Here is an 18,085-nt window from a genome sequence, read left to right on the forward strand (position 1 = left end):
GAAAAAGTGAGACGGGGCAGGAGGGTGTGACAGGGAGAAGAAAGTGAGAGCCAGATGTGTTTGATGGGAAAAGGAAATGACTGGCTGAGCAGTGTTGTCTTGATGTGGCCTCCATGGCGACAAGTATGAGCTGTTACACGTCTGCAGGCAAAACCCAAAACAAGTTTTGAATTAAATGGATTCACTAATGATTAAGTGCAAAATGCCCCGCAGCAGAACAGGCCTCTGCAGTTAGTCTGATGCAGCACTGAGCTGCAGGAGGGCTGTGGGAAACCGTGCTCTCGACTTGGCACAATATGCACCATTAAATGAATTTATACCCATAAATATTCCATCAAACTCCTCGACACAATCAATACTGAAGAATTTACCTCATCAGCATTCATGCCAGTCTAATGAGCTGAATAAAGTATTCATAAAGTAAGCAGGGTAATCTCACTCAAAATTGATTTTGCCTTGAGGATGTACCTCGACGCAGCATCTACAGAAACCATACTGAGGCCATGAGGTTGACGGTTTGAGCCCCCGAGCTGCTGTTAAAGTGTACGAGGAGAAAGTGGGCGAGCTGCGGCCAAAAATAGGAGGCCGTGATTGAACTGAGGAGCACTCAGGGTTGATTTGGCTGATGATTATGTGAAGCAGAAACGTACCGGATAGGAGGAAAAATGCCCAGGTGACCTTTTATGGAAGCATAAATGTTAAAAATGTGAGTGGGCAGTGATTACACAAGAGGTTTTGAAGAAAGGTTAGCCCTTTATGTTCCTTTTTTTGTTGTATCTTCAGCACATTGTTACTGCCAGGAGCATCAAACGCATATCAGGTGAGCCTCTCCTGCACTCTCAGGTTACGTCATTCTTTACGGAGCTGCAGGACGTCTCTTTCTGCTGAGCAAGTCCCGTCTAGGAAGCAATAAAAGGTTGCAACGAAGGTGTGAAGATTTTTTACAGCCACAAATTAACTCCTTTTATTCTTGGTAGATCTTTTTATTTATTCCACAACTTGGCGTACGTGCACCAAAAACTATCCCTCTCAAATATAAGCACATGCACGTTTCTACCCAGAAGTGATAAGATGAGAAAATACTGCTCAGCATCTTTATGAATGTGCCCTCTTCTGATGTCTTTCTGATGACCAATATCTACATACTTAGTTTTATACCTTAAAAGGAAGAGCAGTTGCTTCGCTCGTCACCTTGTTTGTTGTACCTCGACATAATGTTTAAGGTCAGCGTCAGATTTAAAGTAGGGTTAAGGACTGTTTTCTCACTGCTTTCCCCATGTCACCTAATCTCACATTATAAAATGGGATTAGGCTCTAAGGATGAGAGGGGTTGAGGTGAGGGCAATTACTCAGTCAGTGGGGTAAGATCCAGAGACGATCCGGAAAGATGCTTCGGATTAGGTGTCCAAACTGAAATGTTTGAGGTCAGAGCTTTGAGGTTTCAGGGTGTGGAGGTAAAGCCTTCAGAAGCGGCACATGTTCCTTCCTGAAAATACTTTTCAAAGGAGTTAGTCATCATCCGCATTTTGAAAAATTCTGTGTGACTGCCCTTCAAGACGCTCTTATTTCCAAGGCGTCACATACCGCTGCTTTGTCACCTCACTGCAGGTCTGCATGAGATGTCTCCCACTTACTGTAATATAAACCAGTTCGGCTGTTATTAAGGAGCAGTTCTCCCCTGGAAGAAGCTGCTGTCAGTCAAAGCTGGTGTTCTCTGTAATCGATAGAAGCAATAATATTTTTAATTGGCGCCATAGCTGTGGAGAAAGTTGTACAAACAGCTTGTGGTTTTGCCCATTCTACATTCCTACAATACCCAACGTGCATTGCGCCCCTCCCTCTGAAAGGAACGGCCCAGCGAGAGACAATGGAGTGAAATACCGTTTCGCTGCAGGCAACGGCTCAGAGCGGGACAGAATCCGAAATACGACAAGAATATACCGGTGGATCGTCTAAAAAATCTTCAGGTCTGCAGTCTAGATTGAGGAAGTGTAGTTTAGCGAGCTCCCTGGCCTCCGCCAGATGACACGTTTTACGTAGTCTGGTGGAGGTTTTCCAGGGCCCATTGGAGAAGTGGATAGCGTCCTCCAAAGGCACAGAGCCAAATTGCATTTTTTTCCTACCATAATGGCCCTTTAAAGAAACTGCTGTTAGCGACGTAGTATAAAGATAAGTCCAGTTGGTGCAGGGGTTGGTGGCGATGAATGTGCCAAACAACACTGCTCCTTAACCCAGAAGATTTGGGTTCCAGTCCTCTGTGAAATAAGAAGTAAATGTGATGTGTTTTTTTTACCTTGACCATGTAGTTTCCAAACAGCCAGTTTTTTGTTAACCACGTTCGAAAGGCAGAAAACAGATGTTACCATGACAAACAGGGCTTCTGAATGAGACATCAGTAATTGCAGCAAAGCTTTGGTATTTGACGACCTATGAGAACGCATTGATTCCCTTCACAAAAAGTACCCGGGCCTTTATGTTCCAGCAGCTTCTTTCAAAGGGACTAAAAGGTTCCTCCTGCCCATTATTGTCTGCGCTTCCACAAAGGTCTAAAGGCTTGTGAAGATGAGGCAAATTAGTCCGCTAATGTGTGAAAGAGCCACATCTTTACTCCACCAATCAAACTGTTCAGCGCTGCCAGGCCCATTAAAAAGTTCCTGTACTTCCCCCAGAGCAGGTCCCTTTTTTGGGGGGGTAAAATATAGATCCTGGTCCCGGCCTAGGAAACACTGTGTGTCTCGACCCAGGGGAAAGTTTAAAGGTCAGGATAGTAGGGACATATTTTAGGTGGGGTATTATGCTAATTTCAAGCTTCATATTTCTTTGATACCTGTGGAGTAGCTAAGAATAATTTACAGTTAAACAAACTCCTAATTTTTCTCACACTGCTGCTCTGTGCAGGCCCTCATACCCCTGAAATGACTCAGACCCTTTAAGAAACCCCGCCCCTACAAGCCCACTTTCTTCTGATTGGCCATCTCTCCAAAGCTTTTGTGACGTCACAAAGTGCAGCATGTGGAAAAAAACATGTGAAACCTGGCGTTCACAGCAGCCTGCAGATACAGCTGAGAAGCCTGGGGATTACTCCAACATACTTTCACCTACAGATTTGAAACTTCACCCACGTTTAGTCTGGACATCCAACATTGTAACATTATGTCTTAAAATGTGGAACAGCATAATACTCCCTCTTTAACTAAGACTAAAAATATTGTAACTCTTGAGTTGAGCTGCTGTCGAACATCAACAGGCAGCCGATGAGTGATAACAGATCCAACAAAAATATTCCAGCGATATTCCAGAGTCATAACTCCTGCCTCTCTCCCCACGATGCAGTGCTCTTAGACTGTATGTTTCTATTCATCTGAACAAGGCCTCAGGCACCAGGGAATGTATTATGTCAATGAGGGTATAAATGTAGTTCATTACTTTGTGTGTGTGCATCTGCCCCTCAGGATGTGGACTTAACTAAATATATGCTGAAGCTTGAGGGCACAAACAGCCGAATCACTTCCTCTCGTCTCCTCTCCTCTCGTCTCCTTTCCTCTCCTCTCCTCCTTGTTTACACCCATCTTCCCGGCAGCACTTAGCAGCTCTGTTTTGCTTCAAGGCTTCGCTTAAAAGGAGTTTCCACCATTCTGACAATCTCACTCTCACGACGTGCGGATGATTGCACAAACGCTTACCGTTTCCCATCACGAAGCCCTTGAGCAAGGCACTCATTCCCAGATGTCTTGGAATAACTTTGCACTTTGTGGAACCTTCAGGTCTCTTTAATGTATCTGCCTGCATGTGTTAGCATGTTTGCAAGCTAGCGTTTTGTACATGTGTTCGTGTGTCACTGCTGTGCTCAGTTGTGTCTTTCCAAGTGAATGGAGTTTTTATAGCAGGATGCCAGCTGCTTCCATTACCCAGCAAGCCAGGAATGCAGCAAAGCATATGTGTCTGTGGTAAACGCCCTGCGTCGTCTAGGTTGGTAAGCAAACCAACAACTAAACGCTAACATTAGCTGCAGTGCACGAGCACCTAAAGATGGTGTCTCTGAACCACATATGTAACACTGATGGTGTGGTTTTAAACCCCAGCAGTCGCTATGAAGCCCTCTAATGCCTTGTTTCCACTGCATGGTACAGCTCGACTCATTTGGAACCATCCTGTGTTGGTTTTCCATCGGCTGAAAGATGTGCAAAAGATCTGGTACTTTTTTGGTTACACCTTGGCTTTGGCTCGAAGGGAGCTGAGCTGATACTGTAGCCACTTGGTTAAGCAGTCTGCAGCAACTTTGTGATAAAGATCTGAAACACACAGAGGGCGACAGGGCATTGGTGGGCAGGAGCTCAGTGGTAGAGACGGTCGTCTCTCAATTGGAAATTTGGGGGTTCGATCCCTGACTGCTACAGTCATATGTCGAAGGGCAAGACACTGAACCCCAAATTGCTCCCGGTGGTATAGCCATCAGGTATGAATGGGCATGGATCTGATTGAAGATTGGCACTTTAGGCCTCTGTCAGCAGTGTGTGAATGTGAGTGTGAATGGGTGAATGTGACATGTGGTGTGAAAGCAGCTTTGAGTGGTTGCAAAGAAAAAAGCGTTATATACACTGAAAACAATTGGGAGTGCAATTTACTTAGAAAAACCTAGGAAACAGTTTCAACACAGAAATTCCTAGTCAACTTAACAAAGGATATTCTTAGTAAAGTGTACATACGAATAAGCATTTAGTTTAACCAAGAAATTCTCATGAAGTTTACTAGCAAAATTTGATTTTCATGAATAGATTTTACTCATGATTCATCAGTAAAGTTTACTAATAAATCTTGGTTTTCATTTGTATATTTTACTAATTCGTTTCCACTACTACCAGTAGTGGTAACGAACGCATAATGCATTTACTTACTAATTGCATAAAAAAATACTTATTTATACGTATTATTATTATTAATACGTATTTTCCAAGCTTTTACCTAGCTGGACCTAGTTAAAAGTGTGATTCTCTGAGAAGTTTACTGACCATGGTCAGTAAACTTCTTAGAGAATTTAAGAGTAAAAATTACAATGAAGTTCTGTGTGGAACTTGTGACCTAGCTTTTTAGAAGTGCATGTTACTCAAAAACTATGTCCAGCCACCAAAGTGCTTATTCGTATGTAGACTTTACTGAGAATATCCTCTGTTAAGTTTACTAGGAATTTCTGTGTGGAAATTGTTATCTACATTTTTCAGTGTAAGTACAGTCCATTTACCATTAACAGGGCATTTGAATATAAAACTTAATGTACGTAACATAGGCTCACAGAGTATGTTATTATATATAGTATACTATACAGTATTACATTCCCCATATTCACATCCCTCCTCTGACATCACACACAGGGTGTGAAGATCAAAGGCTCATATAATGTCGTACTGCTGCACTCCAGGTTTGAAAATCAATGAAGCGATCTGACAAGTCATTATCGTTTCGCTGCTCCTCTTTTGATCAGCGGAGACAATGCAGAGAGTTCATCCTGTGAAAACAAACTCATTAGCGACACTGTTTGCCTGATGGAGGTCGAACACTGAAACGTTACAAGCAAATGAATGTATTTTCTGCAAGTTGAACAGTGTGCACCTACGCACCTGTCCTATGAAACAGATGTGCAAAGTTTTTCTCTACTTTAAGTCAGTGATGGAGATGAAGTGTCCTTGGTTAAGACACTGAACCCCTGTTTGCTCCATAGATCCTGACTGGAGGTTGACACTTGTGTGTAAAAGGGTGAATGTGACATGTAGTGTAAAAGCGCTTTGAGTGGTCTGAAGACTAGAAAGGCGCCGTTTAAGTGCAGTGAATTTACCTGTATAGTGTTACAGACATTATGGTGACTTGTCAAATTACGTTATACATTTTGCAAAGCTGAAAGACAGCAGAAAGACAATATCACAGCATTTCAGCTTCCCACCTTGAGCGTGACATCAAAGGAAATGTCCAGTAGGTTTCAGCGACGTACGGTGTGGTGTTACAACAAAACTCCTCTGAGATCCCGTCCTTTACTTAGCAGGTGCAGTACAAAGAGGAGACGCCATGTTGTGTGGGAAAAGTTGCATCAGACATTTTCAGGAAGGTGATCTGATCAAACTGAACATTCACACTGATGTTGACTGATACCTCAGCTCCCCCAGGTGTCACCTCTCCCCTCCCCTCCCCTCCTCCTCCTTGGTTTTTTTTTGGTGCAGAGGTGTTGATTTTAAGTCAAGGTGAAATTTGAAGTAGAATCAATAATGAAAGTCCTGCAGCCATATTTTGAAGTATTTATGGAAATCGCAGCAACGCTTCCAGCCTGTGCGTAGGTGTTTATCAGGGCAGGCAGACATTTAAGGGCTGCTGGTGCAAAGAGAAGAGACGGAGCGCCGACCCTCAGGGCCCAACCTTCATGTTTGTTAGTTTTTGATATGAAACATTGTTTGGACCTTCAGCCTGCTGTCTACCTACTTAAAGAAAGTCTGTGTCATCATTTACAGACACTTAGACCACGATGCTTGTTCTTTTTTCTTGTAGGGCTGCTGTAATGCGACTTTGGGATTAATAAAGTTCTGCCTCCTTTCTCGCAAATCTATTAATTTAGACATTAACTACGAGATTACTTTGAGGTGTGTTCGTGTTGTTCTGTTGCTGCTCTGAATGCACACAAATCCTTTTCTGGGCTCTCTGAATTGATTCAGGAGTAATTGTGATTCTTATGTTAATCAATATTTTCCACCCTCCCTACAAATCTTTATAACAACAATAACTTTGTTAATTTCACGCTGCCTGGGAAAAGCAAACACAAGAACACAAACGAACACCAAAGATATGCAGCATAAACTCTACAAGTTTTAACTGAAGATAAGACGAGCTTTTAATGATCTTCAGGGGGAAGTTACAGCAGCACAAGGACATGTAAAATTAATATTAAATAAAGAATGAAATGTATTAAACTATGATAAGAATGAAACTAATCAAAAGGTCATGAAAGACCAAAGTTCAAGGCAAAGCGACAGCAGTGAGATGTTCTAAATGGCAGAAGAGTTTGTAAGTTTTCTATCTGCATATATAAAAGAAGATAAGAAATATAATGAAATTAAGTGTCAACATACTATAATACTGTACAATATAGAGTAAGACATAAGGTATTGCATAAGGGCCCGATCAGCCAGAGCGAGGTGCACCGCACTGCCTTTTCTGTTGAAGCCTACGGTTAAAAAAAGAGCAGCTGTTGTTAAGGCAACCACCGAATCATAGCTGTCATTAACCTAACCGTTATATTGTAAACTGACAGAAGGCCCGTCTCTCCTTTCATCCGATTGGACAATGAGAAAAAACGGCCATGACGTCGGGCGCTTTTCTGCTTTGAGATGAAGTTTTTTCAACTCGAGGCGCTCGGAGCGTTTCCTCAAAAACGCGAGGCGCACAGAGCAGAAAAACGCAAGGCGCTCGGCAACGCAAAAGCAGCGCGCAAAAAGCCTCTCATGGAAAACAATGACAAAAAAGCTGCTAAAACGCGTTCTGTCTGATCGGGCGCTAAAGCAGTCCCTCTCAAGGAAGTTGCAAAGTTGCTGTCCCACAATTTCACACAAATCCAACCAAATGCTGAAACCTTTGATGTTCAAAATATTGTTCCCCTGCTGCAATGTTGTACAAACTGGGGGCGTCCTTTACTTTATTACTTACTTGTTATGTTATTAATGTTTTATAATCGCTGATTTCAAGTAGTCATCGTGCAGTGAGCTGGTAATCTCCCGGTCTCTTATTAATTGTTCATACTGCCGCAGCGACTGGAATGACGAGTAGAAGAGCATCAAATAAAGTATAGATTCTCCCTTGTGCAAATTGATAGCCTTGAATGTGCACACGCAGTGAGAAGTGAGCATTTCACGTGTCGCTCAATTTTTACACGTTTTATTTAGATTTCTGAAACTGAAATAAACCGGAAGTGATGTCAGAAGACAAACCGCTCGCTCAGCCAATAGCAAGCTTTATTTGAGCGTTGTGTCCCACTCCGAGTCGCTCACAGTCGACGTTTACTGTGTTCAGCAGTAGCCTCAAAACATTGCAACTTTTTAAAAGAGCTGCAAACATTTTTGCTGCAACAATCACAGAAAACTGCAAACTCCTAGCAGATGATGTAGTAATATCTCAAATATAGCAGCGTAACATACATTAGATGTTCCCAGTAGTTTCTCCAGAAGCTGTCATTGACAGGTTTGTGGAAGTTGTGTGAAAGTTCTCAGCTGACGTGTGACTCTGCAGTTACAATATTATTAACAGCTTTCTGAAGAACTTTGAAGAACAAAGCATCACACCAACACTGTGAAAGTAAACCAGGTGTGATCAGCAGTGTTGCCGTATTGTGCTGGATTATTGTGCTGCTTTTGATCGGTAAGAAAACACAGATTAGAGCTGGGAGATGAAATGTGGGCTCAATGTTAGGATGGTTATGAAACATTTTCTAATTCTAAATACATATTGTGTATTAGATTTGATTCCTCACTGCTTTAGCCAGAGATATGAACATGCTTCAACCCTAAGAGAACACAGTGATTCTTTGTGAAGGTCAGGGCAGCCTTTCTGAGCTGCGACTGATTTACTTCGCTGTAGCTGATTCATTTTAAACCATTTACAGATCAATCAGAGTGTTTTGTTGCTTTGCCCTTAAGTCCTTTTAGGAGTGTTTTTGAGGCTCATATTTCATGGCAGTATTTGATCACTTTGACGTCAGAGGTGCATTTCATTTAAAAATGATGCATGCTGGTTCAGACATAGTGGGCCTTTCTGTGTGGAGTCCGGCTTCCTCCCACAGTCCAAACACATGCTCGTTAGGTTCATAGGTGACTCTGAAGTTGCCTGTAGGTGTGGGTGTGAGCATGAAAGGTTGTCTGTCTCTGTGTGTCAGCTCTGTGATTGAGTGGCGATCAGTCGCGGGTGTACCCCGCCTCTCGCCCAATGACAGCTGGGATAGGCTCCAGCCCCGCCCCGACCCTGAACAGGATAAGCGGTGTCGATAATGCAAGGATGGAAATTGTGCATTCGGTTGGCTGACAGCACACTTTTGTAACATTTTATCTCTGGTTATTTGATGCAGTTATAAAACCTTGTATGGCCTTGACATGTTTTCTGCTCAGGTTTGTAGAAATGTTATGACCTGGGATTCATGATTGTGTTGGACCAGGAAACACTGATGGTTAGCAACGAGTGTTTTTTTTGTTTGGCTTCAGAGTGGTGAAGCGTCTCATCTCAGACTGCCTGCCTCTTGACACCTGAGGACCACTGAAGTAATGAGAATATTTAACGAGTCTCCTGGATGATCTTTGAAGTGTGTGTGCGTGTGTGTGTGAGGGTTCAACTTCGGATGCAGACTTTACCTGTAGTTGCAATAGAGCAAAAATATGTCTTACAGTTTCCCAAAAGTGGATATGGGAAAAGAAGTAAGGGGCTATTTCCTGTAAAATGTCTCTCTCACACACACACACACACACACACACACACACACACACACACGCACACACACACACACACACACACACACAAACACACAAGCCAGTGCCAATGAAAGATTCATGTTGCAGCGATGATGAAGGCGTCTCCTCTTCTGCTCCACTTACCCCGGTGGACAAATTCTGCCCCACACACACACACACATACACACACACACGCAGACACACACACACGCAGACACACCAACCCAGGATCTGTTCAGAAGAAAGAGCCTCTGATGCACACAGCTGTGGGGTACTTACTCACCCTTAACCTTCCTAGGCGTGGGCACGTACACACACACACACATATATACACACACACATCATAACTGTCAAGAGACTGATGTTGCAGACTGCTTTCTAGGCTGTCTGGCAGACTGTGTGTGTGTCTGTGTGTGTGTGTGTGTGTGTGTGTGTGTGTGTGTGTAGAAGTATGTCTCTATTTGTGCGTGCGTGAAGAACATCTTTATTTTTACTCTGCAGTGGGAGAATCCCCAGAAGAATAGAGAAACAACTTTGGGTTGGGCGTGTTGGTATCAGGGTTGAGTTTGTGGCTGAAGGGCAAATCGAGTCAGTAAAGAAGAATTGTTTCTTTTCTATTATTATCGGAAATCATCACCGCAGAGTTTCTGTGTTGCACTTCTCCTGTAATTTTAACTGTTTTGGAGCATTATTGTCTTTATTTTGATTGTCCACAGAAGAAAGAAGACTGCATTTATTTTACAGCCGTAGTTACACCTTACATTTTCAGATATAACAAACTGACTTAAGATTACTATATAAAATACAATGCATTGTTTTTGGAAGAAACCAAACAGCATTAATATTTGCTGAAGACCCCCTCCAGTGAACATCCAGTGTTTAACCTTGTAAACATCTCCATGTGGTGTTCTTCATGCGCTACAAGACATATCAGTGACAACATGAGCAGTCATTTCCATGGCTGGGCCTGTCTGCTTTTAAACTGCAGTGTACCAAGGACAGGCTGAACAACACGACTGGAGCTGGTCTTTAACATAGTCTCCAAGTTGATTTGACATGACATCTATCAATGGTTCCATCTCATTGAATTGCATGAATGTTTTTACTATTTAGACGGCCTTATATCAAACACTATCCCTACACTATTTGTTTGCTATATTGTTAAACCGTAGAAATACTTCATACTGCTGCACAATACAAAACCCCATAACTCCAGTTTTAGGCATTGGTATGCTTCGACATGAGCTGACTGCTGACTCCATGACTCCACAGATTTTGCATTTACTTAAGATGAAGTTAGTTAAGCTTATCTCAACGTAAAACTCTCCTGTGTCGACTCATTTCAATTGAGGAAACCGATAACCTTAAACCTTATACGTTGCATTAACACAAAACTAATACCATAAAATTTGGTGCATAAGACGCACTATTTAAACTTTTTCCCATCTATTTATAGAAAAATGTATAGTTTATTTTCAATTGCTTCCATGTCATGTGACCCAGTGTCCTCAAAACAACGTCAGATGTCAACACTCACTTTGACAAATAAGACACAGCTCATTACATTGGATTTAATTGCTGCTAATATTTTATATTAATATTTTTATGTCAAATTTTGGGGGTTTTTTCAATTTTTTTCATCGGACATGCACCGTAATAATCGCCATTGCAGCCGCCACCCTGACAACCATCAACATTACCGTAGGCTGCCAGCTACCACATGTCTCAGACTGAATAAGTTAATGTAACTAACTGTGATCAATTACTGCAACTTAAAGTGTTGAGTTACTGCTAATTCATTTGGATGAGTTTCCTCAAATCTGTTTGAGGATTGAGTTGTTTGAGTGACTTATTTTATTAAGTTGACTGTTGTAGGTTTTACAGTGATAGGAACCACAAATGTATGCACACAGTGTCATGACAGTCCCTCCAGTAGTTGCAGAGATATGTCAGTCTGTAATTGCAGTCGAGCCGGTCGGGGGGATGTTTGACTCTAAATGTACTTTTTAATGAGCTGACAAATCAAATTATTCTAATTATGTAAATTAATGAAATTATTCAATTAAATTCAATCACTCTTTGTCTTCCTGCCAGGTGAGCATCTGAGGATGTGTCCTCAGGGCCCGACCTGCTGCACCACCACCATGGAGGAGAACCTGGCCGGTCTGAGCGGCCAAGACACCGAGGGACTGATCAGAGAGGCCGGCAGGTCGCTGCAGGCAGCCTTCAACGCTCTCCACAGGAGCTTTGACAGTAAGTACTGTGTGTGTGTGCGTGTTTGTGTGTGTGTGTGTGCGCTTGCAAGATAGACGCTCATTACTGGCTGAGCTCAATACCAAAGCTTCAGCAGCGAGGCCCAGAGGAGTGTGACATTTGTACGTTGTGTTTGTGAATTTGTGTTCGGTACAAGCTCTGACTGTGCTCTGCGCTCAATCCTGCAGCTTCAAAAGTGACAGTGTGTGTGTGTGTGAGAGAGGCAGGATGTGTTTGTGTCCTGTGCGGCAAGGGGACCCCTGACTGGGTGTTATAATGAGAGCGGAGTCAGCCAGACACAATGAAACGTGATAAGCCGATCCCCTGATCTCAAAGGGGCACACACACACACGCACAAACAGAGGGGTGTCCCCCGGGGCAGTGGCTGGTTCAGCTAATGAGCAGTTGACCCACTGAGGAGCCGAGTCTGCAGATCACTGCACATCAGAGAAAGAAGGGATGGAGGGAGGAAGAAGAGAAAGAAAAACTAAGAAGTGGTGCTAACGACAGGATGAATAACAAATACAGCGAGTGAAATGTGTCATTAGCGAGTGAGTAAAAACAGAAAATCGAAATAAAAAATAAATAGAAGAAGAGAAACGGAAAGCAGGAGGTGGACCAAAGGGGAGGAGGAGGAGGAGGAGGAGGAGGAGGAGGAGGAGGAGGAGGACAGTATTATTAGTCTGAAGGCAGCAGGCCACCTCAGTAGCACTAATGTGGCCGCCCATCTGGTTGTGGTTACAGCAGGCTGGCACTAGTCCACATCTTTTGAAGCGGCAGACCAGCGTACAGCAGAAACAGGGAGCGGACTCCCTGATTATCTCTGTTTGACCTCTCTATCGCTTTGTATCCATCTGGCTGCAGAGATCATTTCAAAGAATCCTTAAAATATGTTAAATAAGTGCAAATAATATGTGCAAATGAGGCTGAACGTAAAAGGCGGTAAACCAGTTTAAATTACTCTTATGCCATTCCAATGTTAGTCGGTGTGGCATGTTTTTTGGAAGATCATGATAAGCAGGGTTGTGATTGTCAGGCTGGATGAAAAATGTACTTTGCATTGGTCAATACAGTGTTGACGCTGTACCAATTGGGAGGTTTTTGTTATGGTTTTCATATAATCCAGCAACACAGGTAGAAAACCAGCCATGATCCAGGAACCCAACAGTAATGAAGACGTGACTCAAGGAGCTCATTGTTTTGGCTTTAAACCTTTAAATTTAAAGTGCAGCTCTCTGCTAACAATAGCACAGTTTAGCAACAAGCAGCTGTATTCGTTGTTAAAAGCTGTGATAAGCCTGCCAAGCAAAGTGCATTAACAAAGTTATGTTCTCAGGAGGTGGTAGAGACCGAGCAGAGCAAAAGTAGAATAAAAATTGGACTATCATCAACAGGCCAAATAAAATCCTTGTATTGTTATTCCTGGATGTTTGCTAACACGTAGCTACATCGCCTCTACAAGGTCAAGGCCAATGTTCAGCTTGTTGTTCAGTTCTTTCTCCAAGTGGCCAAACTTCAAGTTTTCAAACTTTACCAAAGAAGTTTAACTCAGCTAATCTCAGCCGTTGTTTTCTTCCTCCCTCTCTTCTGATATCACTTCCTGTCAACTCTTCTTCTACTGTTCCTTTGTCCGTTCTTCTTCCTTCTCTGTCCTCTCTTCCCTTCTCAGCCTATTTCACTGAGCTGCACAGTCGCTCTGAGCGCTCCCTCCAGGAGGCGCTGTCTCCTCTCGGCCCCCTGTACTCCCAGAACACTCGTCTCTATGGAGATCTCTACAACGACCTGCGACTGTACTACCGAGGCTCCGCCCTCAACCTGGACGAAACCTTGACCGAGTTCTGGTCCCGCCTCCTGGAGCGTACCTTTAAAACCACGGCTCCCACAGACGTGAGTAAAGACACGAGTTAAACGAGACTTCTGACACATTTTGAATGAAAAGCTGGTGTACAGAATGATTTTGTTTGTTTGTTTTATATTTCTTTATTTAATTTTTTTTGGCTTTTGCCAGCTGAAGAGAGACAGGAAACATGGGGAGTAGAGAGTGGGGGATGACATGCACAACATGATCAGCAGACCGGGACTTGAATCTGCGAACAGTTCATCGAGGACTGTAGCCTCTTTACATGGGGCACCAACTGAGCTAAACCAGCGCCCCTGGTGTACAGAATGATTTAAAAAACAATATTATGAATCAATAGTGAAGCAGAAACACGAGCACTGATTTGATTTTACACATAAACTGTATATTAGAGGTGGAAGACCGTGATGTCACCCATTGGCTTGTGACTATACTGCTTTGAAGCTGCGTTGGGCATTTATGCTTAAGCTACAAGTTAGCACCAAGCTATCAGCTAACGCCTGCACTCGCTAAGGAAGGTGCATCCATTATTCAAATGCCCTTTTAAATGCTAAAAAGCTTTAAACAAACTGTAACAGAAGAATAAATGTGATCTCTCAGATTGTTTCAATACAACCAATCGCTAAAAGTGGCATTTAACAGGTTGCTTTGGTATGACTGGCCGATCACAGGTAGCCACGTGCTAAATCTTGCCCCTCTTTAGCATTGATTTCACTCTTAATTGGACCATAACTTAGAAAATAAACATCACGCTTTAAGAAGACTTGAAATTTCTGCGTTGGCTTCTCTTTCAGACTGCATCCACTTCTTATACAGTCTATGATTCAGCTACTGTCTGAGCTGCCCCTCTTCAGCCCCTGTTTCTGTTTCTGGCACATAAAGAGAATTTGCAAAATGTGACAGTCTGAAATGTCCATTTTTAGACACATCACCTGCACTACTTTATCTATTTTTGCACTTATATGCATAACCAGAGCTGATTTGTTTTCTACTTGCATGGAACTGAAGCATTATGAAATATCTCTTAATGATACAAATACATAAATTAAAAATACATTTTTCCTCCCCTCACCTCTGGCAGGTCACCCTATCAGAGGACTACCTTGAATGTGTTTCCAAGCAACAAGAAACGCTGCGGCCTTTCGGAGACGTCCCCCGGGACATGAAGGCGAAGGTGATCCGAGCTTTTTTTACAGCCCGGTCGTTTGTCCAGGGGCTGGTCATCAGCGGAGAGGTGGTCAGGAAGGTCTCACAGGTCAGTGTGTGCGTGTGTGAGTTTCTCTCTCTCTCTCTGTGTTCGTGTGTGTGTGTACATGAGAGGTGAGGACAGACACAGTGAGGCTGACAGAGAGAGACAGGATGAGAAGGTGTGAGAGAAACTGAGAGATCTAGAGCCAAGGTTTGTGTCTTAGTGAGAGAAAATCGTGTGTGTGTCTGTGCTGGGCTGAGTCCCAGGAAAGCAGATATGATGGATGCCTGGTCGTCACACCCCAACTGTCTGAGAAAATGTCTCCACCCTCAAAAATGAAAAACAAAAAGATCATCAAAAAGAAGCGTCTCAGTCCTCCGTCAGAACAAAGCGCTCAGTTGGAGGGATGACGCCGCTGTGGTCACATGGTGGGTGTGATGGTGTTTTTTCAGCCCTCGGTGTAGTTCACACACTCTGTGTGTCTGATGTGAGAGTGGGATTGTGTAATCTTAATCTTTGTCCAAGCTTACATGGTCATGTTTTCTGCTTCTTCATGTATTGGTTGGGTGTCCTTAAGAGATGCACAATATTGGATTTTGCCTATACTCAGTATGTCGTTATTTTCCAGTATATTCTGGCAGTTTCCCGATGCTGTTACTAACATATGCACATATTATCAACCTAATTGCATCAAGTCTCTCCTGCAGTGGAATTCAAATATCAATATGACAACTCTTATGCTCTCTCCAAAATTCAAATGCTGTTTTTAAAATGTACACAAGCACTGGGACACATAATTATTTATTTTACAAGTTTAGAAAAGAATGAGAAATGTGCAAAGTCCCTGTTGTTAGACTCCATCATGACGTCTTTATGTATTCAAAAGGGGTAGCGAGGCAAAGAGCATGATAGGACACCCCAGATGGAGTCTAGACACTGGTGGTGGTGGTGGTGGTGGTGAAGGAAGGATGCAGGATGTGATGAGGGGTGGACTTCTGAGCAGCTCAACCCAGACGATGGATGAGATGTAGAGGAGGTGACTGGGGTGGAGGAAGGTTGCAACGATCCACACCGAAATGACAACCTGACAGCAGCACCGAGAGAGAACAGATTAAAAGTTTGAGAAGAAGTTGAGAAGTAGGAGAAGAGAGATGAGATGGAGAGTGTAAATTAATGACTGATGAATTAATGACTGAAAAGAAGAATAAGAAACAGTCGTCCTGCTTGTGCTTCATTTCAACTTAGGTTACATTAAACCTGCCATATTTCTTTTTATCTTAGAATTTCAAGGTGTATACTATCACCTACAGTTTTGAGGTGTAAACTGAATGAATTTGGATCATCTGAATTGTCAATAGCTCGCGTTGTTTGAGCATGCTACATCATCATACTATCATGTGTCAGGGTTGATGATGCCTTTATTTAATTTCAAAGCCTTTAATAACCGATAACAATAACATGTCAGTATTAAAGTGCATACCTAGTATTGTTTAAATACTAGGTATTTACAATATTACAATACTCATACATTTACCGTAAAATCTGGTGTACAAGACGCATCTTTAAGACATTTTTTTCCATCTAAAAAGTGGGCTGCGTCCTGCCGGTGCCACCAGTATACCAGTAAAAAATGCAGAGGTACGTTATTTTGTTACGGTATTTTACCCAGACGATGGCGCTATAATCTCGCGAAAGCTTCGTCACGGACATGCGCAGTCATGATCACCAGTGCAGCCGCCACCCTCACAACAATGAACGTGACCGTAGGCTGAGCTCAACTACAGCACCGGTAGCTAGCAGGACTGCAAACTCGATATGGCGGAAACAGACGGTAGGCTGTAATTTGTCGAATGAAAATACATTTAAAAAGTGTTGAATTAACTTGTAAACATGTTTTTATTAATTAATAGCAACTTAAATACCTTTCTCCCCTCTGGGATACAGCCCACCCCCCAAAATAGACTCCGCCTTATATTCCGGTGTGATTTTACGTTACTAATTTAAATCAGGCAGCAAAATATTCTGTTGTAAAAAATTCAATGTGTATTATTTCCAAGTTCAAGGCGTCCGTTATTTCTACTCACTTTTGGCGGATGTCAAAATAAGAGCATCTTTATGAACTAACTTAAGTTGTTTATAATGTAATGCAGTAAACCTTGTGTCAGCCCTCATGTAATGTAACATTGACACAAATAAATGCAGCCTTCATGTTGACAATGATGGATTATACCACTCAGGTAGCTTTCAATAATCTTTTTATAAGTGGGAAATGCATCCAAATATCCAAAACTGAAAAAACAATGACCATAAATGTCGTTCCAATCAGATGTTGTTCCTTTACTGCTGTACCTGCCCTCATTTTGGAGCTGGTTTTCAGTTTCCCTCCATCACTTCTTTTGGGGTTAGTGGTAAAATAACTCCACTGTTGAACCGGACACCTTTCACACTTCATAATGTGTTCATAATAAGAAGCTGACAGTGTAACAGAAACCATGAACTGTATAAAGACAGATGAGGAAGGGGGGCTATCATTGTTTTCGTGTTCAGGTTGTCTCTTTTAATGGTGCAATACCGCCCTCTACTGGTCAGTTTTCCCTTTGGCTATTTCTACTGTGTTCAGTTTGGCATTCATGCGAGTAAATTCTCTTAATTTTCAACTAGAGCATCACTGCATTGAAAGCAACAAATAGATCCGATACAAATAAACTAATTCAGGAAGTAACTCGGATAGAAATGTCTGTTTTTGCTTTAGAGGCTTGTGTTGCTAACTGACCTGTCGTACCTCCCCAGGTTTCTCTGAGTCCAGAGTGTGTGAAGGCCCTGATGAAGCTGGTTTACTGCCCTCACTGTCACGGCATGGCCTCCGTCAAACCCTGCTCCGCCTACTGTGCCAACGTCATGAAGGGCTGCCTGGCCAATCAAGCCGACCTGGACCCCGAGTGGCAGAACCTCATAGGTACGATCCAGTCAGAAACTGCAGAGTAAAGCTGGAGATAATGAATTATTTAGTAGTTAATTAGTAGTTAAATTTTGTGTGACCATAGAATAAACAGTTTTGTTCTGGTAAACTGTAATTTAGTGGCTCTGAGTTGATAAAAAAAGTCTTCTTCTCTCCTGTTTCAGACACCATGATCCAGGTGGCCTCTAGTTTCAGCATGGAGCCCAGCCTGGATGTGGTTCTCTCCTCCATCCCTGCTCGGATCTACGAGGCCGTTCACTTCCTGCAGGAAAACATGGACACATTCACAGCAAAGGTAAGACGTCTCGCTTCGTCTCATCGCCGCTCACCTCGTTATCTGATTGTTAAGTGAGTTA

At 42.7% G+C, this 18,085-nt stretch overlaps 1 protein-coding gene across 1 annotated transcript in view; it reads left to right on the forward strand.

Moving 5' to 3' along the window:
* Window positions 1–18,085, forward strand: part of gpc1a (glypican 1a) — a 52,692-nt gene that overhangs the window by 25,906 nt on the left and 8,701 nt on the right. Inside the window, exons 2-6 of the mRNA XM_069679853.1 lie at window positions 11,565–11,723; window positions 13,393–13,610; window positions 14,663–14,836; window positions 17,561–17,726; window positions 17,894–18,024. Coding sequence (XP_069535954.1) covers window positions 11,565–11,723; window positions 13,393–13,610; window positions 14,663–14,836; window positions 17,561–17,726; window positions 17,894–18,024 — 848 coding nt within the window. The remainder of the gene's footprint in view (window positions 1–11,564; window positions 11,724–13,392; window positions 13,611–14,662; window positions 14,837–17,560; window positions 17,727–17,893; window positions 18,025–18,085) is intronic.

The sequence above is a fragment of the Semicossyphus pulcher genome, unplaced genomic scaffold, assembly GCF_022749685.1.
Source record: "Semicossyphus pulcher isolate SPU_LCO1_2020_fin unplaced genomic scaffold, fSemPul1.0.p SCAF_4, whole genome shotgun sequence".
In the NCBI taxonomy this organism is placed as follows: Eukaryota; Metazoa; Chordata; class Actinopteri; order Labriformes; family Labridae; genus Semicossyphus; species Semicossyphus pulcher.